The 24,522-nt window shown below is 36.2% G+C and overlaps 1 protein-coding gene across 1 annotated transcript in view; it reads right to left on the bottom strand.

Annotated features, from left to right (window-relative positions):
• Window positions 1-24,522, bottom strand: part of LOC121866793 (ankyrin-3-like) — a 51,089-nt gene that overhangs the window by 14,762 nt on the left and 11,805 nt on the right. Inside the window, exons 3-9 of the mRNA XM_042366526.1 lie at window positions 23,933-24,336; window positions 23,404-23,614; window positions 22,511-22,744; window positions 12,573-12,779; window positions 3,228-3,358; window positions 796-991; window positions 220-350 (exon numbers count right to left, since the gene is read on the bottom strand). Coding sequence (XP_042222460.1) covers window positions 220-350; window positions 796-991; window positions 3,228-3,358; window positions 12,573-12,779; window positions 22,511-22,744; window positions 23,404-23,614; window positions 23,933-24,336 — 1,514 coding nt within the window. The remainder of the gene's footprint in view (window positions 1-219; window positions 351-795; window positions 992-3,227; window positions 3,359-12,572; window positions 12,780-22,510; window positions 22,745-23,403; window positions 23,615-23,932; window positions 24,337-24,522) is intronic.

Genomic DNA, 24,522 nt, shown 5'->3' with positions numbered 1-24,522 from the left:
TTCTATTTTTCCTTTCTGCTTTATTCTTTATTCTTTTACAGTGTTATTCTCAAAGTAAGCAAAATTTACTTGTGTCCGGGCCTGAACATTATGAGTATGTAGCCAATTTCTCAAATTGAAGAACATTGATCAATGATAATAACGAGTTAGAAGAATGTGTACGACATGTCCAAACAATGTTTCACATTGTTTACCTTTTCCATTGATAGTTTTGTTTACCTGAAAGTGTCTATGAAGAACAGCATAGTGAAGCAGGTAGTGTGACTGGGTGACTTTGGCTCCAGCTCCAAGAAGCATCTGGACCAACTTGATGTCCTTGTGCCATACTGCCTCACACAATGGAGTATATCCTGGACAAACAAAACATGCTTATGTATGTGAAAGTAGTAAAAAAAAGAGTGTGTTGTACTGTGTGGGTGTGTGTGTTTGCATTAAAAGTTGTAAAGTCTCCTTCTGTAATATGCCAGTCCCACATGTGTATGTAACTCATACAAATTAAAAAAGACATTACTTATACTATATACAGTATACCTAAATAAATAAATAAAAACTAGAGCGCTCTGAGCCAAATAACTTTATGAAGCAACAAAAGGTGGAAAATAAAAATTAACTGAAAATCAGGCAATTAAAAAATTTAATGTCTTAATAGCACCTGTATGTAAAGAACTGTATATCTGAATTACAATGGATATACTGTATACAGTATATTTTACACCTCAATAGTAAATTGTACTGCAATCAAATTTGTACATCCAACTGTTATCATTAGTAGAAGCTTGTGACTGAGTACTGTACCATGAATCTCCTCAATGTTGACTTTAGCCCCTCTCTTGAGAAGTAGTTGAACGACCTTGTAGTTTGAGCGTGAAACAGCAACAATGAGTGCAGTACGGTCAGAGCTGTCCAAAGAATCAATCTTTGCACCACGGTCCAGCAAGGTCTCCACAATATCCGTATAACCTCTTGAGGCTGCTATGTGTAGAGGGGAACTCTGAGGATGTACAAAGAGAAGAGCTTATTTCACCCAAGTTATCTAAACTTACATTTCTTTAATACTGTACTGTCCAGTATATGAAGAAAAAAATAATAATATTTGGGTGAAATTTGGTAATGAAATCTCCTGAGGGAGAAGATAATGTGACTTGAAAAGGTGCCAAAATAATATAAATCTAAAATCTAAAAATATTTTTTTTAGAAAGCACAATGTTTTTCTCCAACTAACATATCCGGTACATGCATTCTCATTCACCAGCTCCCACCCATGTGCACTCACACATACATGCACACAAGTACTCACACACTGCTACAAATATGTCTGTATGCACATATAACATTCAAAACACAAAGTATTAATATATATATTTTTTTATTATAGGGATTAGCCCACCCGGGACAAAGGTCTCGGACCCACATTAGGGCCTGGGGGGTAATAATAATAATAATAATTCATATTAAATAAAAAATTTAATAAAAATACAAATTAAAAATAAAATAATAATGATGATGATGATAATAATAATAATAATAACAGCACTAATAACAATAATAATGATAATAATAAAGAACCATAAAGAAAATTTAAAAATGAAAAAAATTAATCGTGAGAAACAATATACAGGTTGTATCTCTCTAGTCCGGTATTCTGTGGTCCGGAAACTCCCTTGGTCCGGAACGATTTTAGTTGGTCCAATAGGTAGATAGGCAGCTTTTTTTTTCTTTTTTTTTCCCTTATCTGAATTATTATTATTATTAGAGGAGCATTAAATTTTTGCCCCTCAGGCCCCAATGTGGGTCAGTCACCTATGCCCGGGTGGGCTAATCCCCTTAAAAAAAAAAAAAAGCCGCGGGAAATTAAGGTTTGTTTACATCCGGCAGTTCGGCTGCTCTCTCTCTCTCTCTCTCTCCTTGTCTATACAGAGTACAACATTTAATCCTTAAATATATATGAACAGTAAATAAGTGTTGCTTTCATATTCTTATGTAGAGTAATGACGATATATTTTCACATGTGCGCACTTACATACGCGCAGTCTCACTTTTTTTTACCATTAATGGTTAGCTACTTATATTGTTCCATTTATTAACATTAAATAACATTACAGGTACTTCAAGCAACCATATTCATTTTTTACATTAATTTTACTACAGCTAAACTCAGGGTCTTATTTTCTTCAGTTTTATATGTAGAACCAATCAGTCACTGGTTTCGTAAGCTTTAACATAAACAATGCCGGCAGCCGTCTCGTCTCCTCTAATATTCCACGTATTATTAATAAATTGTATTGTTAATTTTGCACACACGTACATTAATTCAATAAAAACAAATTCAGAAACATTAATTAAAATATATATGAACAGTAAATAAGTGTTGCTTTCATATTCTTATGTAAAGTAATGACGATATGTTTTCACGTGTGCGCATGCGCACTTACATATGCGATCTCTCTTTTTCTTTACCATTATCGTTAGCTACTTCTATTGTTCCATTTATTAACATTAAATAACATTACTTAAAACAACCATATCAATTTTACTACAGCTACAACCAAGGTCTTATTTTCTTCAGTTTTATATGTAGAACCAGTCAGTCACTGGTTTTGTAATCAACGAAAATAATGCTGTGTCATTTCCTCGTGTGTTTTAATTTTCTATGTATTATTAATGAATTGTATTGCTCATTTTGCACACATAAACATTAATTCAATAAAAAAGACATTCAGTAATAAACAATAATGAATCTTTTGTACATAAGAGAAATGACACTGTTTACACGATTATGCACGTCGTCTGCACGTTGGCGGGCCGTTCAAACCCGTCGAAATTCAAGTTTCCGCCGTCAAAATTTTTATTTATTTATTTTTTTGCGTGTTCCAATAAAATACGTTAAGAATTAAAAACTCGCGAAATTTGAGAAGCTACTATACGACAATTAACCCTTCAATATGTCTTCAAAGAGACCATGACGCAGAGAAAGTGATGCTAGTGCTTCCAGGCATAAGCACAAGTCACATCTATCTAGGAAAAGGGTGAATTTCCATGGTCCGGCAATTTCCATGGTCCGGCACCGGTCAGGTCTCGAGGTTGCCGGACTAGAGAGGTACAACCTGTATATATATATTGGTAATTCTGCAAAATAACTTACAAACAGACACCCACTTTCTTTCTTTTCTTTATAAAGTGGGACATCTGCAATGAATATTCAAAAACAGATGCAAAAGAGAAATTACCTTATCATTCATTTTTGTGTTGACTTTTGCTCCACCTTCCAACAACAATGTGATGACCTCTGCTAATCCTCGTTGAGCTGCAAGGTGAAGGGAAGTCATGTGCTCTGCATCTGGGGTGTCTACGCGAACTCCTTTGAAGAAAGAAACAAAGAAAAACTCACATTTGGTACGTCCAATTTTTATGCCAACTTCAAAGGTTTTATCATTTGACTGAAGTCTAACACTATTCAGTAAAAAAAAAAAAAAAAAAAAAAAATTTATATATATATATACAGTTAACCCTCACTTTACGAGGTCCCACATTCCGCGTTTCCACGTTTACGCGGTGCCCTGCCGGAACCCAGGATGCTCACATTCCGCGGTGCGTGTACCCCTTTACGCGGAGAGCGGCTGGCGAGCCGGGCCATTTTTGGATCCAAACCTCCCGCCATCCGCCATGTTGTGTAAGCTGCGCGAACATAGTGCGCACAAGGTCGCCCAGTCATCAAAACATTACCAGTTCTTCACCCCCCACCCACCACAGCCGGCCCAAGTCAGTGATAGTGATAATTATGGTGAGGATATGGACTTATATGGACTTTGGGGAGTTTGACAAAGAGGCCCTGCAAGCCTCTATGGTGGATAGTGATACAATTGATACAAGTGACACAGGTGAGGGCCAATAATCTGCCCTCTGCCTCGGAACCAACCGCCCATCCCCGTGTGCCCAGCCATTTTTTCTACTAATGTAAGTGTTAAAAAACCTAATATTATTGATATTTCTCTTAATTATTAATTGTGTGTGCATGCCATCATAAAGTTAAGATAATATTTTTACCACAACATAGTTGTGTGTCGTCAAAAAGTGGAGTTTGGGGATCGGCCCGGACTCCATTTCAATTAATCCCATATGTTATGTTATTCACTTTACGCGTTTCTCACTTTCCGCGGTACCCTCCGGGTTACATTAACCACGTAAAGTGAGGGTTAACTGTGTGTGTGTGTGTGTGTGTGTGTGTGTGTGTGTATATATATATATATATATATATATATATATATATATATATATATATATATATATATATATATATATATATATATATATATATATATATATATATATATATATAATATATATATATATATATATATATATATATATATATATATATATATATATATATATATATATTATATATATATATATATATATATATATATGTTACAGTTTACCCTCGCAGTTTCATAAGCGTTTTGCATATCATGCCTTGCCAAAGCTGAACTTTCACTTAACGCAGATTTTTTCCACATATACGCGGTGAGTGTCCGAGACGCTATTTTTAGATTTGCCCCACCCGCCACCCTGCCTGACTGCCTGTTTTAGCTCATAAAATTCATACAAATTACCAGGCCAGAATATAATTTACATTGCTGGAATTCTTATAATTTGGTGATCATTTTGAATATAAACATCATATATTTTGCTTTAAACTTACAATTTTTAGATAAAAATTTTCTCTAGGTCTAGGTATATATGGTATCTTTTGTGCAAAATATATGACATTTATATTCAAAATATTCCTGGTCTTACAAGGAATCCAGCAATGTCAATTATATTATCCTAACTTTAGTTTGAGGTATTATTTATTAAAATTTAGTGGTTATCCCACACATCTCCTTGGGACGGTTGGTGGGGGGTGGGGGGGAGGGAGGGACCGACCGACCATCTGTTACCCCGTGAAGAATTATTATTTTTTTTATTAACTGAAGATATTTGTTTTAGCTTATAAAATTCATACAAATTACCCGGTCAGAATATAATTTACATTGCTGGAATTCTTATAATTTGGTGATCATTTTGAATATAAACATCATATATTTTGCTTTAAACTTACAATTTTTAGATAAAATTTTTTCTCTAGGTAACTATGGTATCTTTTGTGCAAAATATATGACATTTATATTCAAAATATTCCTGGTCTTACAAGGAATCCAGCAATGTCAATTATATTATCCTAACTTTAATCTGAGGTATTATTTAATACTAAATGTTAAAAACTCTGGAAGGGAGGATTGGTGGGGGGTGGGGGGGAGGGTTGGGACTGACCGTGCGGTTGGAAGAGGGGGGGAGGCAAGGTGGGGTACTTTGATTGACAGATAGTGTCGTGAAGATTATTTTTTTTATTATTAACTGAAGATATTTGTTTTAGCTCATAAAATTCATACAAATTACCCGGTCAGAATATAATTTACATTGCTGGAATTCTTATAATTTGGTGATCATTTTGAATATAAACATCATATATTTTGCATTAAACATACAAATTTTAGATAAAATTTTTTCTCTAGGTAACTATGTTATCTTTTGTGCAAAATATATGACATTTATATTCAAAATATTCCTGGTCTTACAAGGAATCCAGCAATGTCAATTGTATTATCCTAACTTTAGTTTGAGGTATTATTTATTAAAATTTAGTGGTTTTCCCCCAAAAATTTCTCTGAGAGGGAAGAGCCGGCAGTGTAGTGTGAGAGGGAGTCGAGTCCATTATTTGAATGGACATTAACTTGGCGACTGTATTTCTCTATTTCTCTTAAGTATTAATTGTGTGCATGTACCATCATAAAATTAAGATGTTATTTTTACTACAACATAGGTATGTGCCTTCAAAAAGTGGAGTTTGGGGGTCGGGCCGGTTTCTATTGGAATTAATCCCATATGTTCTGTTGTTCACTTAACGCGGATTTCACTTAACGCGGGACCCTCTGGGTTCAATTGACCGCGTTAAGTAGGGTACAACTGTATATATATATACACACACACACACACACACACACACATACAGTGGTCCCTCGGTCAACGAGCGCCTTGGTTAACAAGATTTCGGTTAATGATTTACCTTCCATAAGATTCTTAACTTCGGTTAACGAGCAATCCCTCAATTAATGAGTTTCTTACGAGCCGACCTGAACATGTTTTCGCTTGCATTTGGCGGTCCATCAGCTGTAGTATTAGTCCGCCAATACAGTATTCGGTTCTAGGGCTTAAATTCCTTACCATTTTAGCAAATATCAAGAAGTTTATACTATTCAATAACTTTAAAAGTTTAATATTAAATTTTTAAGTCATTTTAATAATTATTGAACATAATTTAAGGTAATGAAACTAGTTTTATGCGCGCCATCCAGACTCTCAACACACCATACAGGCGTCAGTCTTTGTGTCTTTTCAGTGGAGGTAACATCTTGCTTGAGACTCTCTTCAACTAAACGCTTTTTTCTGTGTTTCCAAGCAAATTATTGGTCATTTTGAAATTTATTTTACATATTGACAATATATAATGCAGTGCAGTGTTGATTTAAAGAAAATAATCTTGAATTACACCAAGAGAACTAAAATTTTATGGGTGAAATGGCACCATGGGTGACTTCTCTTCCACCCCAATGCCTTCTCTTCTCCCTTCTCCTCCAACCCCATTCTAATTCCCATCATCATCATCATCCAGGAGCCTTCTACATACACACCTCAAAGTAAGTGTACTTTTCTACCTTTTATGTTGAATTTAGGCAATTTTCGGTGAGCTGGAAGCAATTACCCAAAAACCCATGGAAACAATTTTTTCGGCTAACGAGTAACCTTCTAGAAGGGATTGTGCTCGTTAACCGAGGGACCAATATATATATATAAATATATATATATATATATATATATATATATATATATATATATATATATATATATATATATATATATATATATATATAAATATATATATATATATAATATATATATATATATATATATATATATATATATATATATATATATATATATATATATATATATATATATATAGACACACACACACACACACACACACACACACACACACACACACACACACACACAGTATTACCCCGCCTAACGCGGTTTCACTTAACGCGTTTTTTCATATACGCGGTGCCTCGCCAGAGCTGAACTTTCACTTAACACGGATTTTTTCCACATATACGCGGTGAGTGTCCGCCTCGAGACGCTATTTTTAGATTTGCCCCACCCGCCACCCTGCCTGACTGCCTGTTTTAGCTCATAAAATTCATACAAATTACCCGGCCAGAATATAATTTACATTGCTGGAATTCTTATAATTTGGTGATCATTTTGAATATAAACATCATATATTTTGCATTAGACATACAAATTTTAGATATAATGTTTACTCTTGAGTAAATATGTTACCTTTTGTGCAAAATATATGACATTTATATTCAAAATATTCCTGGTCATACAAGGAATCCAGCAATGTCAATTATATTATCCTAACTTTAGTTTGAGGTATTATTTATTACCAAAGTTAAATATTCTGGTTTTCCCACACATCTCCTTGGGACGGTTGGTGGGGGGTGGGGGGGTGGGGGGGAGGGAGGGACCGACCGACCATCTGTTACCCTGTGAAGAATATTTTTTTTTTTTATTAACTGAAGATATTTGTTTTAGCTCATAAAATTCATACAAATTACCCGGTCAGAATATAATTTACATTGCTGGAATTCTTATAATTTGATGATCATTTTGAATATAAACATATATTTTGCATTAGACATACAAATTTTAGATAAAATGTTTTCTCTGAGTAGATATGTTCTCTTTTGTGCAAAATATGACATTTATATTCAAAATATTCCTGGTCTTACAAGGAATCCAGCAATGTCAATTATATTATCCTAACTTTAATCTGAGGTATTATTTAATACAAAATGTTAAAATTTATTTTTTTCACCCACTCTTCTCTTGAAGGGAGGATTGGTGGGGGGTGGGGGGGAGGGTTGGGACTGACCGCGAGGTTGGAAGAGGGGGGGAGGCAAGGTGGGGTACTTTGATTGACAGATAGTGTCGTGAAGAATATTTTTTTTTTATTAACTGAAGATATTTGTTTTAGCTCATAAAATTCATACAAATTACCCGGTCAGAATATAATTTACATTGTTGGAATTCTTATAATTTGATGATCATTTTGAATATAAACATCATATATTTTGCATTAGACATACAAATTTTAGATAAAATGTTTTCTCTGAGTAAAAATGTTATCTTTTGTGCAAAATATGACATTAATATTCAAAATATTCCTGGTCTTACAAGGAATCCAGCAATGTCAATTGTATTATCCTAACTTTAGTTTGAGGTATTGTTTATTAAAATTTAGTGGTTTCCCCCAAAAATTTCTCAGAGAGGGAAGAGCCAGCAGTGTAGTGTGAGAAGAGGGGGAGGGGGTCGAGTCCATTATCTGAATGGACATTAACTTGGCGACTGTATTTCTCTATTTCTCTTAAGTATTAATTGTGTGCATGTACCATCATAAAATTAAGATGTTATTTTTACTACAACATAGTTATGTGTCTTCAAAAAGTGGAGTTTGGGGGTCGGGCTGGTTTCTATTGGAATTAATCCCATATGTTCTGTTGTTCACTTAACGCGGATTTCACTTAACGCGGGACCCTCTGGGTTCTATTGACCGCGTTAAGTGGGGTACAACTGTGTGTGTATATGTATATATATATATATATATATATATATATATATATATATATATATATATATATATATATATATATATATATATATATATATATATATATATATATATATATATATATATATATATATATATATATATATATATATATATATATATATATATATATATATATATATATATATATATATATATATATATATATATATATATATATATATATATATATATATATATATATATATATATATATAATAAGGTTTTGCATTACTCTTATCAATAAATATTCCAGGAATCCAGTTTAAGATATTTCTGCTCTTTAATATTTTTGCATTTTTTGTATTAAAATTATTAGTCATTTTAAAATTTAGTTTACATATTCATAATATATGCAGTACAGGAACTAGTCTTTTGTGCGCCCATCAGCCGCTTGACTCAGCCACCAGGCGTCAGTTTGGCTTTGTTGACAGTGGAGTGAACATCGATTTTGTTGGTGTCTTGAATATATTTGCATTTTTACATTGAAATTATTGGTCATTCTGAAATTTAGTTAACAAATTGATAATATATAGCGCAGTGCAGTGTTGATTTAAATAAAACAATCTTGAATTACACCTATTGAACTTAAAATTTTATTGGCGAAATGACGGCATCAAGCATGGGTCCCCTGAAAGGTGATTTCTCCTCCATACCCACTTCCTTCTCTTCTCCCTTCTCCTCCACCCTCACTTCTAATTCCCATCATCATCAACAACCAGGAACCTTCTACATACACACCTCAAAGTAAGTGTACTTTACTGCATTTTTTTTTTACTTTGTATATACTCTTCTGTGAGCTGGAACCTAATTGGTTCCATTGAAACAATGGATTCGGTTTACGAAATTTTCAGTTAACGAACGACTCTGTGGAACGAATTGTGTTCGTTGACCGAGGGACCACTGTAGTACTATATCTACGAATTATGTGAACATATAAATATAAATAATTTTTTTAAGGTTAATTTTGGACTCCACATCATCCCTTATAACTTCACTGTTTAACTCACTTGATTTTATTAAACAGAAAAGTTATGATAATTGTCAAGGAAGAATGAAGGCAGTAGAGTGTAGTAAAGCCAGCCACACTACGTCCTTGTCCACCTAAAGCTTAATATACAGTGTGCTGTATCCACACCATTCCTACAAGGCCCATTATCAAAATCATAAAACTTCATACTGTAATACAGGTATTAAAAAAAAAAAAAATTATGCCTTTTCTTTCTATTCCTTAAACTAGAAAAGTGCCATACCAATCATGTTCCATGACTGACTTTCAGGTCACAGTTTTTCAAGACTTTTTCAGGTCTTTCTTGGCCTATGTGGACCTTGCATACACTAAGTTTATCAAAAACCTTGTGTGAAGCATGTTTTGTTTCCAATGAAATTTGCAACTTTTGTGTGGTTGGTGAGTAGAACAGTACAGTGGTCTCTCGGTTAACGAACTCGATTTGTTCCAGAGGGTCGTTCGTTAACCGAATCCATTATTTCAATGGGATATTGGGTAATTGGTTCCAGCTCACAGAAAAGTACATACAAAGTAAAGCCAAAAATGCATAAAGTCAGAAACACTCCTAAAGTTCCCCTAAATCGCCCTTAAATCACTACAGCTCCTCCCCGACTTTCGACCACCCGCACTTACGACCTGCCTCAGTCGTACCAAAATTTGGTAAAATTACGTATTTTCGAGTCCCAGTCGGTACACAGACAAAATTTTCCTTTGTAATTCACTTTAAAATGGCTGGCAAGCTTTAAAGTGAGTCTTTGTGGTGCTGAGAAGAAAAAGAGACACCCATTTTCGATTTTCTATGTACCTGTATTATTTAAGCATTTCCAACTTACGACCTGGATTTGGGTCCCTAACCCCGTCGTAAGTCGGGGAGGAGCTGTATGTGTGTGTGTGTGTGTGTATATATATATATATATATATACACACACACACACACACACACATATATACACACACATACACACATATACATATGATACACAGGCAGTTTAATCTTTTATCTCTTATGCAAAATTTATGATTGCTATATTCAAATTATTGTGTGTTGCAAAGGATTCCATAACAAATTATATTCTCCTAACTTTGGTCTGGAGATATTATATAAGATAAAAACTGCAAGCCTAAAACCTTGCCTGGGAGGGAGGAGGAGGGAGGGAGGGAGGGGAGCGAGCTAAAGGATATGTTTGGCAGTTTGAGCCGAAGGTTTCCTGTGTGTTTATTTAACAGTCCTACTAAGCTTCTCTCATTTTAAAATGCCAGTGAAATGACCGGGGAGAATATAATTTACATTGCTGGAATTCTTATAAGATAGTGATTAAATTGAATATAAACAATCTATAATTTGCATTAGACATACAAATTTTAGATCTAATTTAAGAATTTTATTACAGAGCAAAAATTTTATCTCTTGTGCAAAATATATGACGTTTATATTCAAATTATTCGCTGTTTTGCAAGGATTCCAGCAATGCAAATTATATTCTCCCAACTTTAGTCTGTGATATTATATAAGATACAAACTTAAAGCCTACTGTATAACCAGAAACCTTCGCTGGGAGGAGAGGGGGGGGTTGGGAGGGAAGGGGGGGTGACAGTGACATGTTTGACAGTTAGCGCTGAAGGTCTGGTGAAGTATTTAATTTGTTTATTTATGTCGTTAAGTTGAGTTTTTGTTTTTTGCTCATAAAATTGCATAGAAGTGACCGGGGAGAATATAATTTACATTGCTGGAATTCTTATAAGATAGTGATTAATTTAAATGTAAACATGCCATAGTTTGCACTAGACAAAAATTTTAGTAATCATTTTGTACATTATTTTGATTACATGTACAGTTCAGCTTTGCCCTTAGGACAGTGTGTGCATGTAAATGAGTTTCAATAAATGAATAAAGTTACATATATTGAGCCAAAAATAATAGTTGAAAAACTTTATGTAGACAGAGCTTGGATAGCTAAATTTTAGAATGACCAATAACTTTAATACTGTATAAAAAAAAGGCACAAATATTAAAGTGCAAAATTTTCTTTATATTTACTCCATTGGAAACGAATGTAAACATAGAAGAGATAACTGAATTGTCTGAGTACTTCCTCAGCTTATCAGCTGATGTTCAAAACAAAACTTGATTTTCGTAAGGATTTCGTTAATCAAATTTTTTTTCGTTAACCGAATTGAAGATTCTTATGGAAGAAAATTCGTTAACCGAAATTTCGTTAACCGAGGCGTTCGTTAACCGAGGGACCACTGTATTTAGTAAAAATAAATTTCTGAGAGAGGTACTCTTGATACCTGCATCCTGGTTTAAAAATTATGAACCACTCTTGGAAGGCTTGTGGAAATTTAGTTCTTGTGATATGAGAATTAAATACAGGGCTGTATTGAGATGCAGAAAGTCGTTCTTATCAGCTAATCTTCAGTGGAAAGAAAGTACCAGTCAAGAGTTAGAAGGTAGGCTGCACCTCTGAAAAATTTGGTGGCTAGGTATGTAGGTGTGAATATGATGTTAAGCATGCACTAACTTGGATATCCAACCCACATTCAAAGACTAAATCTTGTTTGTGGGTTTGATTTCCCAAATTGAGACAACATTACACTGTATACTATGAACATCTTTGAATGCCGATTCATCCACTTCCAGGTCTTTCCCATTTCTTTGCTTCCTGGAGTGGAAATCCTCTAACCGGGAGCTTTTGTAGGCATACTGTATATGGGGTCATGAATAAACCAACAGCTATTGAGGAAGAAAAAAGAAATAAATAAATAAAAACAAAAAAAACTTACCTGATTTAATAAGCATATGAACAATATATGTATGGCCTTGTTCAGTGGCATAGTGCAGTGCTGACCTCCCATATACATCCTGCTGATTGATATCACAGCTACGGTTTAGTGACCATGGAGACGTCAAGCCGAGTGACAAATATTCTGAGTGAAGTTGAGCCAACCAGGGACTTGATCGATGTGAGTTAACGAATGTTTTATGGCGACCTGTGCAGTATAAAAATATTAATCATAAATCTCCTGCTTAAAGTAGTACAGTAAAGTAAGGATCTCTGGAACACATAATAAAGTAAGGTTTTGATGTTATAATAATATTTGTATTCACTGGCCTAAAGTAACAATGTACACTTGCTTCTTTCTAGTCTGGTTAAAAGGAACGTCTGGCTTAGGAATAGGTGCTTTTAATTTTGGTAGATTGTTATGATATTCCTATCAACAATCAAGGATCACATGTATATCAATTCTAGCCCCCTAAATCCCTTATACCCTTTCATTTTTTCAGGGCAGTATTTTTCCATTACAGTACTATTTTATCCCTTGCCTTGAAATCGATACTGCTATGAGATCTATTATTGTCCTTGAACATTACCCAACAATATGTCTGTTTAGGTATATGAATTTTTCAATCTCGGTAGCAATTTTCATAAAAATATTGAGAAAATATTTAACCGAAAATAACTCCTAAAAAATAGAAGAAATTGGAAGATGTAATTACATTAAGGAAGGTTCTTCCGTGTTGTTTTTCTTTCATTGGAATTGGTCAAAAACTGGTTGAAAAATTCCAATCTAAGCGTTGGAAAAGTTAATTTTTAGATACAAGTTGATATAGTGTGTTGCAGAGGATTACAGATCTCCTCTCTTTGACAAGCTGAGTTATAAAAAGGTACTGGACTTTGTTACTTAAGTAAAAGTATTGTTACATTGGCAAAATGTTACTCAAGTAGAAGTAAAAGTATCCAAATGTCAATGTACTCAAGTAGAGGTAAAAAAGTATCTCATTCTTAAATTACTCAAGTACTGAAAGTAAAAGTACAAAAAAATTATTATGCTTCAAATGTGAAAATAAACCCACAGTAAATTATAAAAAAATAGTTAACTAAAGATAAAAATAAAAGACACATCATTACACATGTTTATTTTCAAACCTTTCTATTAAGATTAATCAATAACTGATTCTCAAAATAATGGTTATACAATCAGGTTCTTTTAGGCCTAAATATAAGCCCAGCATGACCTACCAAAAGAGAATACGTCCAGTCACTCTTCTCCCTACAATCACTTTCTTCCTTATCCACACAAGTATCGTCAACGTGGACTTATGGTCTGCATAGATAATGTTGTTTCTGCTCGCATTAGGTAAGGAGACCTATCTGCCACGTATCTGAGGTGGGGTATGACCTGCACTTCTCTTCCTGTAAACTCTGTAACTGTACCAATGCTAGCATCCTTCAACACTATTGCCTTGACTGTCCCACTTTCAGGGACCTCCTGCCACAGGGAGTCATTTATTCATAATAATTTAATTTAATTCTTGTACGCTACCCAGGCTTTGGTGGGTGCTAACTCCCATTGTCCTTAAATCATATCATTATTGTCTCCATATCACAAGTCATAGTGTGTCCTGCGAAACACGAGTAATAGTGTATTAGTGTCTGACCGCGTGGACTTGTGACTCAGCTTGTCGCCCCCTAGGGTGTAATGAATTAATTAAATATTAAATAATAAGCCCAGCATGACTAAACAGACACTCACAAGCAGCAGATGCAGGTTGTGGGGTGTTAGGCTTGTGTAATGATTGATTGTCAGACCAAAGCTTACAGCCCAGAATTATGTCGCATATAACAACAAGTACACTACAGACCTCGTGGTACCACCACATTCCGGGTTGACACACCTCAGGTCGACCCTAGGGACTTGACCTCGCCCGCTAATGATGTGAGTTAGCCGGGTGACCTACAACCGCACCTAACCAAGACACCTGGGCAGGACCACACCTGCACACAGCTATCCAGATCAAACCAGTTTAGTGATAATTGGTTAGAGGTCAGAAGCCGGCTGGGCCGACCCCATATAAAGGCCCTACAGTCCCGTCCACGAGGATTATCATTCTGATTCTGGTTGCCATTCGAACATTACTCCGGAGATTCTCAGAGTCACGCTTGTTCTCTCCCCTGGTCGGGAGTGGGACTTCCCGACCAGACCCCAGCTAAGCAGAAGCCTCCCATAGGAGGCAGCCCAGCCAAGCATCCACTGGGCCTACGTCAGGGTACACGTGAGTCTTGTCAGAACGATTTCTAGGGTGTGTTACCTACTGTGGGAAGTGTATTTATTCAGGTGTGTCCGAGAGTCAGTGTCGAGTAACGTAAAACATAATGTGTTAGTACCCCGATATAATAGTGATATTAATGTGTCCATGTCATTGAGTGAATTAATAAATAGTTGTATAGAAGAGGTCTTTAACAAGTTGTCCCTTTAAGAAGTGATATATGTGTATTGACATAAGAGATAAGATAAGCGTATTGACGCTGAGTAAATAACATCCAGGCCAGGCTACCAAGTTTCCTATCTTTACATTCCTACTCTCTATACTTCTCCTACTTATATGTAATCTTCTCCTCTCATTGTGTATTGTCTCATTATATTGGTGGCAGCAAACTATAACGTTAACCCACGCCCTCCTCGTCCCTTGTTATTGGTAACAGTGTACTTAAAGTAAACCCGTGCCCTCCCCCGTTAGCCATAACACCTGGCTCGTTAGTTCAAAGGTGCGTGATAAGGAGTTCCTGCATAGTAGCGTGAAAAGTGTCCTAGTGTGTCACCGTTACAGCTCAAGTAAATGTCTCTTGTCGTGGTATGCGTGATTTTTTTACTAGCAATTTGTTCAGTGCTTGACATGATTTCTCAGTGTGTTTCAGTGATGAAAGCGGTGTCTGGTACTAACTGTTATAACTTAACATGTCTTGCAACCTACATCCTCCTCCCTGTCCTAAATCCTCACCTCACCTCCTTACCCTTCCTCCCATCTCCTGCCCTCACCAAGAAAGCCCGGCCTGGCCCGACCAACCACGCCGGCTCCTCCCCACCTCTTCACCAACGCACCAGCCTGGCTTGGCCTGGCCAGCCTCGCCTCGCCCAGCGCCGCCCCGCCCCGCCCCACCCCGCTCATGTGACCTCACGTCCTTCTGACCCGCCCCGCCTCGCTTGACCACACTAATTCCCCGTCTTTTGTCCCGTAAGCTATATGTTGATGATGATGGTTAATATAAAGTAATATTGAGATGAATGCAGAGCTTCACTCAGTGTATTTTTATGCTATTATGATTTGTGATGTACTCGTTGACGCGTAGTGATAAATGATATTCAGTGTAGTGCGCAGAGGTCCTCTCCCCGACCCAGCCTGATGAGAACATTGTCGTGACGGAAATAATAGTTGCCAAACATTGACGTAACGTATAAAGTAAAAAAAATTTTTGCGAATGCACTTCCAACTAATCCATCATCCCTTTAGGATTGTTTCTCTGTCAAATGTCACACACCGGTGGCTAAGTCAAGCCGCCAACCACAGTACATAATGGTAGCAGAGAAGAAGCAGAAGAAGCAAAGGAAGAAGAAGGGTGATGGGATGAATGCAGCCTAACCCACCACACACCACGCCACTTTTTCAAGTCCTCCTTTATTCAGGATTAAGAAGATTTATATTTTTCACTTTAGGAAGTTAAGAGTGTGAATGCAGCACCAATATCAACTAATCCTGGTGAGCCCAGCCAGGAGAGATTCATCAACAGTGGGAAGGTAAGACAGACGTCTTTGGTCTCGACACTCTCTCACGACGGAGGGCGCAGCCCTGAACTGGCTGAACCTGCCTTATTTAGCCATCTAAGGAGATTGTCTAGTTAGTGTGATTCCGCCTTCATCCTGGCCGGAGGGGGCCGATGGCAGATGAACAGAAAATCGTCTGGAATATGTTGAAAATGATGATGTACTGAGAAAAAAGGAAGATGGAACAGAAAATTCATCTAGAAGATGTTGAAAATGAGGCTCTAAAAGTAGAGGAAGAACGCAGATGGGACAGAAAACTCGTCTGGAATAGTATAAAAACCAGGAGGAAGTGAGAAGAAGTCAGAAGGTGTGGAGAAACGACCTACAAGGTGCGGTATTGAAGAAAGAAAAACGTGCTATGTGAAGTAACAAGGCAGAAGACGTGTATTGAAGAAAGAAGACAGAAGATGTGCTGCGCTGACATAAGAAGAAAGACGACGATGAAGAGGTGACCAACCCACTACAGCTGCTGTATTGCAGGCATCCCCTATTTTTCAGATACCAGCTGCATGTAAGACGTGAGCTATGCCGGACCCAACTAATGTACTGATGTTGTTGATGTTGTCGATGTGTAATACCCTAATATGTGAAGTAGGAACATTTTTTGTGTATTTTGAAGTATTTTCTCTGATTTTTGTTGATGTTTACTACAAAGAATGTCTTTTTTTAGTCTCACTTTTTTCTATGAGTTCATTTGATCAATGTTTTGGACTATGGAACACGATGTTGTAGCCATATTACTGACTGAGATGAATTATTATTTTGACATGGGCTGATAAGGAGATGTAACACCTGTTGTTGTTTTGATTTGCAAGTTGTCTCGGATACAAATCTAGATATGAAGGATTTTCTCATTCTATGTTCACTTGCTATGTTTCCTTTTTCTCCTAGCATAGAAGCTTTGATCTTGGCGGGAGGTATAGTGAGCTTTGTCAGATCAAACTAGTGCCAGTAGAAAAACATACACCTATGAGATTGTTGTTTGTAAATGTGAGACTATGGTATCGCCCCAGGGATTATCTTTGATATCACACGTGATGTCGCTGTCTATATGTGACAACAGTCTCTGTGATGAAGCTTTGGTCTTGGCGGGAGGTGTAATGATTGATTGTCAGACCAAAGCTTACAGCCCAGAAGTATGTCGCATATAACAGCAAGTACACTACAGACCTCGTGGTACCACCACATTCCGGGTTGACACACCTCAGGTCGACCCTAGGGACTTGACCTCGCCCGCTAATGAGGTGTGTTAGCCGGGTGACCTACAATCTCACCTAACCAAGACACCTGGGCAGGACCACACCTGCACACAGCTATCCAGATCAAACCAGTTTAGTGATAATTGGTCGCCCAGTCATCAAAACATTACCGAGTTCTTCACCCGCCACCCACCACAGCCGGCCTAAGTCAGTGATAGTGAGGATATGGACTTATATGGACTTTGAGGGGTTTGACAAAGAGGCCCTGCAAGCCTATGTGGTGGATAGTGATACAATTGATACAAGTGATACAGATGAGGGCCAATAATGTGCCCTCTGCCTCGGAACCAACCCCCCATCCCTGTGTGTCCAGCCATCTTTTCTACTAATGTAAGTGTTAAAAAAACTAATATTATTGATATTTCTCTTAATTATTAATTGTGTGTGCATACCATCATAAATTAAGATTATATTTTTACTACAACATAGTTGTGTGTCGTCAAAAAGTGGAGTTTGGGGGTCGGGCCAGTCTCTATTGGAATTAATCCCACATGTTCTGTTGTTCACTTTACGCGGTACCCTGTGGGTTCAATTGACCGCGTAAATCGGGGTACTACTGTAAATATATATATATATACTGTATATGTATATATATATATATATATATATATATATATATATATATATATATATATATATATATATATATATATATAGAGAGAGAGAGAGAGAGAGAGAGAGAGAGAGAGAGAGAGAGAGAGAGAGAGAGAGAGATACCTACTTTATATCTAAGATGGAATTATGTAAAGCATTTTAGAATCACAGCCTCTTTGAAATTCATTTTAGGTAAAGTACAATATATGCAAAGAGCAACCGAATTATAACGGAAAGGTGGGGGAGAAGAGAGGAGATTCGATGGGGGAGGCGGGATAAGAGGGTAGACTAGGTGAGGTGGGTAGTCAAGGTGCTAATGGACACAAGAAGATCAAAGGGAAAGTCTGCTCTCATGGCCACTACCACAGACCTGACCTGACTTCACCTCACCTCACGAAACCACTGCATGGTGTCTCCCCACACCTTACCCTTCACGGCTCCACCCATACCATACTCTTCACCAACACAACTCTTTTATAATGGTTCATTACAGTGGTCCCTCGGTTAACGAACGGTTCGATTAACAAAATTTCTAACGAATTAGCTCCCATAAGGATTTTCAATTCGACTAACAAAATCCTTACAACAAACACGTTTTGTTGTGCGCATCAGCTGATTAGCTGATCGGCTAGTCCAACAATACAGTAATTGGTTCTATGTTTACATTTATTTCCAGTGAAGTAAATATCAAGAAAGTTGGTCTCTTGAATATTTCTGCATTTTTTATATTAAAATTATTGGTCATTCTGAAATTTATTTAACATATTGATAATATAGACAGTATAGGGAACAGTTTTAGTGTCCTCATCAGCTGATTGAATCACCCTTCTCAATTTAACTTTGTTTACAGTGGAGTGAACATCGATTTTGTTGGTCTCTTGAATATTTTTGCATTTTTACATTAAAATTATTGGTCATTCAGAAATTTAGTTAACATATTGATAATATACAGTGCAGAAATTATTATGAAACATGAAGAAGGCATTAGAACCAATGCACTCTGTAAAGAATATGGCATGTCATCATCGACCTCTACAATCAGCTGTTTGATATGTAAACAAAGCTGCCGGTAATACGACATACACACCTCAAAGTAAGTTAATACCGTACAATATTCTATTGTTTTTTATTTATTATTGTACAGTACACTGTACAGTACAGTACAGTACTGTATTTAGTTTATATTTAATGTTTTGTTAATTCTATTACTGGTATACAGTGCTTTGTATGTACTTTTTCTGTGAGTTGGAACCAATTTCCCAATATCCCATTGAAATAATAGATTCGGTTAATGAACGACTCTGTGGAACGAATTGTGTTCGTTAACCGAGGGACCACTGTATTGATTAATTAATTAAAAATGTATTATTAATTTGCCACAGACATTAAAACTCTTTGTTTGGGTCATGTAATGAACAATTTTTGTTTTTCAATTGTATTGAAGTAAAAGTATTAGAAAATCATACTTAAGTAAAAGTATAATTTTTTTAGTACTTTTTAAAAAGTAGATACCCAAATATGTTACTTGACTACAGTACTCAAGTATATTTATTTTGTTACTTTACAACTCTGTTGACAAGGGCTGGAGCCCACTGAACTACACTGACTGTGTGTGTGTGCACCTTCTATCACACTCCCGAAAGGGAGAAAGTTGCCAGTAATCGATTACTGTACTAAAATCAAATATTTACAGTAGGTCCTCGTTTAACATTGCCCCCGACAACGTTGTTTCGTTATAACGTCGTTACTCTTTAGATACCCATGATTCGGATAACGTCCCGCCGATTCGGTATAACGTCATCAAGGACTACTTTGTACAGTGCATCACCCTCTCTCACCCAGTCAGAGCGGGAGGAGGAGCCACCCTCCTCTCCACTACCCACCACACACTTGCTCCACCTCTGCCCATCAGTGAGTACAATACAAAATGATTTAGTTTATTATCTTTTTGGTTATAATATATACTATTTTCTATAAAAATTACATTGAATTTATGTATGTGTAATTTATTTTATGGGGCAAACGGAGGCTAGGGAACGTAACTCCCGTATTTTATCTATTTCTTATGGGGAAAATTGATTCCGTTAACGTCGCCGTTTTCAGGAACGGAATCACGACGTTAAGCGAGGACTTACTATAGGGAGATGCGTTCCTGATGTTTTTTTAACTATGATATACTGTATATATACAGTACCTGTACTGTACTATATATGAAGGGCACACGTATTAATAATCACAGATTACTGTATTCCAGTTTTAACGTATCTTTACTAATTAATGAATAACAAATAAAAAATATATTGTACAATATTTTATCATGGATGACATACATTAGTAGAATGGGTGAGAGAGGCGGTGAGACGCGGAGGTGAGACGGAGGAACCGACCATTGGGGAGAAACTGACCATGTAGTGGTCAATTTCTCCCCCAAGAGTCGCTTCCCTCACAGGCGCACTACTTCACCACATATGCCCACGTGAAAAAGTGTACTAAATAAACTTTTATAAACAACATCTGTACTAATTGTGTTAAGAGATAAATCTGATACCATAATGATCCTGAATAAATTCTCTATAAGGCATTTCCAATAAGATATCCTTAAAAAAATATTTTGACACAAAATAATGATGGGGATTCCATTCTTTTATATATATATATATAAAAAATAAGAAATGTTTATACCGGAGTCAGTAAATTAAGTTCTAATTAAGTTACACACCATTTTCTACCAAATAATCTTGAATAGTTTACCTAAAAGTTTGGTTAAATAATTATGTATCTTTAAAAACAAAAAACAATTTATGACACCGACATGATTGAAGCTGTGTTACAGCAGAGACTGTAATTTTCCACTTTTCACAGGAAAATTTCCCTAGTTTAAACAACTCCTCTCACATGGAGCTGTATTTATTTATGCAAACACCACTGTATATGTACAATATATTGTTAATACTGTAAACAATATAATGTATACTACTACTATACGTACTGAATATACTGTATTCACCAGCAGATGCTGTCATCTTGAGCCTAGAGTAGGCAGACACTGTTCACTTGCGATGGAGGTTAGGTGGAGGATTAGTGGGGCATGTTACTGACCTGACCTGATGCATTGTCTGGGTGATGGATGAGTGGGTCTCAAGACCTGAAGATGTCTTGATTCAAGGCAAAAGATAAGATGCACCGGTGTTTCCCATTTACCGAATGTACAGTACAGTACAAGTATAGTATACATAATCGTAATCACTTTTTATGTTCTTAACACTGTATTCTTGGCTGATTTTGGTATGGTACAGTAAAGATACCACTGCACAATATAAATTGTATGCAAAAACAGCAGCTAGTGAGGGAACAACCTACTACAATGGCAACAGGATATGAATTAAGTGATCCAAGCAGCTAGGCCACTTATGCACCTGGCTTGTGGGGATGGGTTGGAGCATATGCAATATCTCGGAATGCCCAGAAAATTTATTCTCAGGCCCAGAATGAAAAGATTTGTAGATTTTCTCAGAACCTTCTTGAATTTTCTCGGAAAATGTGCCTGATTTTCAACCTCGGAAACTCATTCACAGACCTGGAATTGAGAGAATTTTCCAGAAAAATTCTGAGCTAATTTCAATTTCAGGTCTTGGAGAGTTCCGGCTAATGGGGGATTTTGCCTAATGGATATATTACTAAGAAAGTGTCCTTGCCATCAAAGAAGATTAGAAGTTAAAAACTCAAACTCTCACATGTATTAAAAACAGAAACTATATATACTGTACAATAGCTCCACGAAACTTATGAGGCAATACTATATTCACTTTCTTCCACATCACATAAGTGGACACCTATTATGTAAAGAAGAACAGAGTAAGTGAATAACTGTAATGCGAATAATTTTAAGGAAATTCAAAGGTGTAATGGGGGAGACAAACCTGTGATTACAATTGGTTGAATGGAGATGTAAAAACTTTTGTGATGTTTCTCAGTGACCCAGAGAAACATCCATTACTAAACAAGGAAACACTATATATATTCAACAGGAATAAACACAAGCATAAAAATTTAATTATAAAATCAATTTACTCAACACATTTAGAAAAAGACTATTAATGAAAAGGATGAAATATGTAAGTTAATGGGGGATATCATACAGTATATCAGATGTACCATCAAATGTCAGATACACCATAGAAGAGCTAAGGTAATAAATACTTCTTGAAGTACATCCATATACAGCAGAAAGATTATATATATGACAAGACAGAACTTATGTCTCACCATTCTCTCTCTCATGGCGATGTGAACGATGATTGTGGCGAGCGTGTCTTCTACGCCTTCTGTTCTCAGTTTCAAATTCAGAATCTGAGGATACAATATTAGCCCGGCCTCGGCCAAGTGTGCGTTGCAGGAGAATGGAAGATGAGTGACGATGAAGATGATGATGGTGGCGTTTCTCTATCAAAGCAGAATCTGAATCTTCTGTGGAGGACAGAACAGGGCCAGAGGAATCCCCTGTAAGTAAAAACCCCCAAAAGATTTGTTAAAGTGAAAAAGAAAAACTTGTCTTTTAAGAATCATCCACACATATATTACTTTGAAAAGGAAAACAAAGGAACAAAGGCACCTGAAAAAACAATCCCATCCAGCCTTACAGGTGGGATGGAGAGACTTATCACAGTAGAACCATCTTGGTGGGGTACATGTAGCCACATCATTCATCTACATACTGTATACTATTTGTACACCATCTGTTGAATACTTGCAGATGAGTTGATTTTACAAATATGATTACAGTCAGACAGACAGGTACACACACAGACACCTATCATAATCCCCTACAGCCTGGGGATAGGAAAGAGTAGCAGGTACAATATTCAGGGATAATTTTTTGCCTGATGAGTTGCATTTTCAATCACAATTACGCAATAACCCTCTTATTTGTGTACCATAATTTTTTAATTTAATCTTACAAAAGCTGCAATCCGTCATTCATAACATAACGTGAAGCAGAGATGAAAATCCTGGAACCAAGTCATGCTGCATCCCTTCTTTTATTTGAAATTAACTTTTAATTCATCATGTAAATGTGATCAGCTAATTCAACAATATATTCTCAACATGAACACCAATCTATCAAACACATCATCATTATTACCGTTTCAGACACTTACCAGTATCTTCATCTTCCTCCCTATATTCATACACATAATAACCAATATTGCTTGATGTATACTGGGTTGTTGTATGACTACACACAGGAACACTATATGCTCCTTCCATCTCAATTTCTGAGCTTTCCTCATTGTTGTTACTTGGGAGATTACATCTTCCAGGTTCCCAATCACTATGTTGATTTGTGTCGCTTAGGTCCAAACCCCACAGCTGAAAGAAGAAACACAAATATATATATATATATATATATATATATATATATATATATATATATATATATATATATATATATATATATATATATATATATATATATATATATATATATATATATATATATATATAATATATATATATATGTTCCTCAAGTAATAGCAGTGGAATACATTTACAGTAATTAAAATTCTATGCATAATCTACATACAGTATTTTACATCTTATATAGAATGATAAACAGAATTATTCTGAGAGGTTGTAAGAATGATATAATAGTCAAATAATGAAAAATGACAGGAGTCGAGAACAGACCTCATCACTACATGTACAAGTTTCAGAGTCAATACTTGGAGAGCAACATTTATGTGGCTGTGGACTCAGTAAAGAAGACCCAAGTGAAGGACGGAGATTGGAAGGTGGGGCAGCCGAGACTGAAGTTACAGTAACTGGTAAAGGCCACGTTTCTGGAGATGTTGCTGTTTTGGAGGCAGTGACGAGTGATGCACATGCTGATGAGCTGGATGCTTGAGCAACACCTGAGCCAGCATTAGATGTCACACACGAAAACAAAGCTTCTGTGTCCACATCTTCTTCCTCTGGTGTAATGAAAAATTTCTCCGCATCCAGGAGAAGGCACACAATAGCCAGGTGTCCTAATTGTGCCGCACGACCTAATGCTGTTCGCCCACATGATGGAAGCACATTCACATTGGCACCTGTAGGAATCCATTTAAGAAAATGGTAATGTGAGAGTATCTAATCCTATCAGTGGGTATGAAATGTGATCTCAGTATTACAAATATTTGTTATTTAAATCATGCACACACCAATACAGGGTACAGGTATTCTTAAATGCCTTTCCACTCAACAACATTTTACTAAAAGAAAGGTCTCTCTCTCTC

The sequence above is a fragment of the Homarus americanus genome, unplaced genomic scaffold (assembly GCF_018991925.1).
Source record: "Homarus americanus isolate GMGI-L3 unplaced genomic scaffold, GMGI_Hamer_2.0 scaffold32583, whole genome shotgun sequence".
NCBI lineage: Eukaryota > Metazoa > Arthropoda > Malacostraca > Decapoda > Nephropidae > Homarus > Homarus americanus.
The sequence above is the reverse complement of the archived record's forward strand: the minus strand, read 5'-3'. Positions and strand labels throughout refer to the sequence as shown.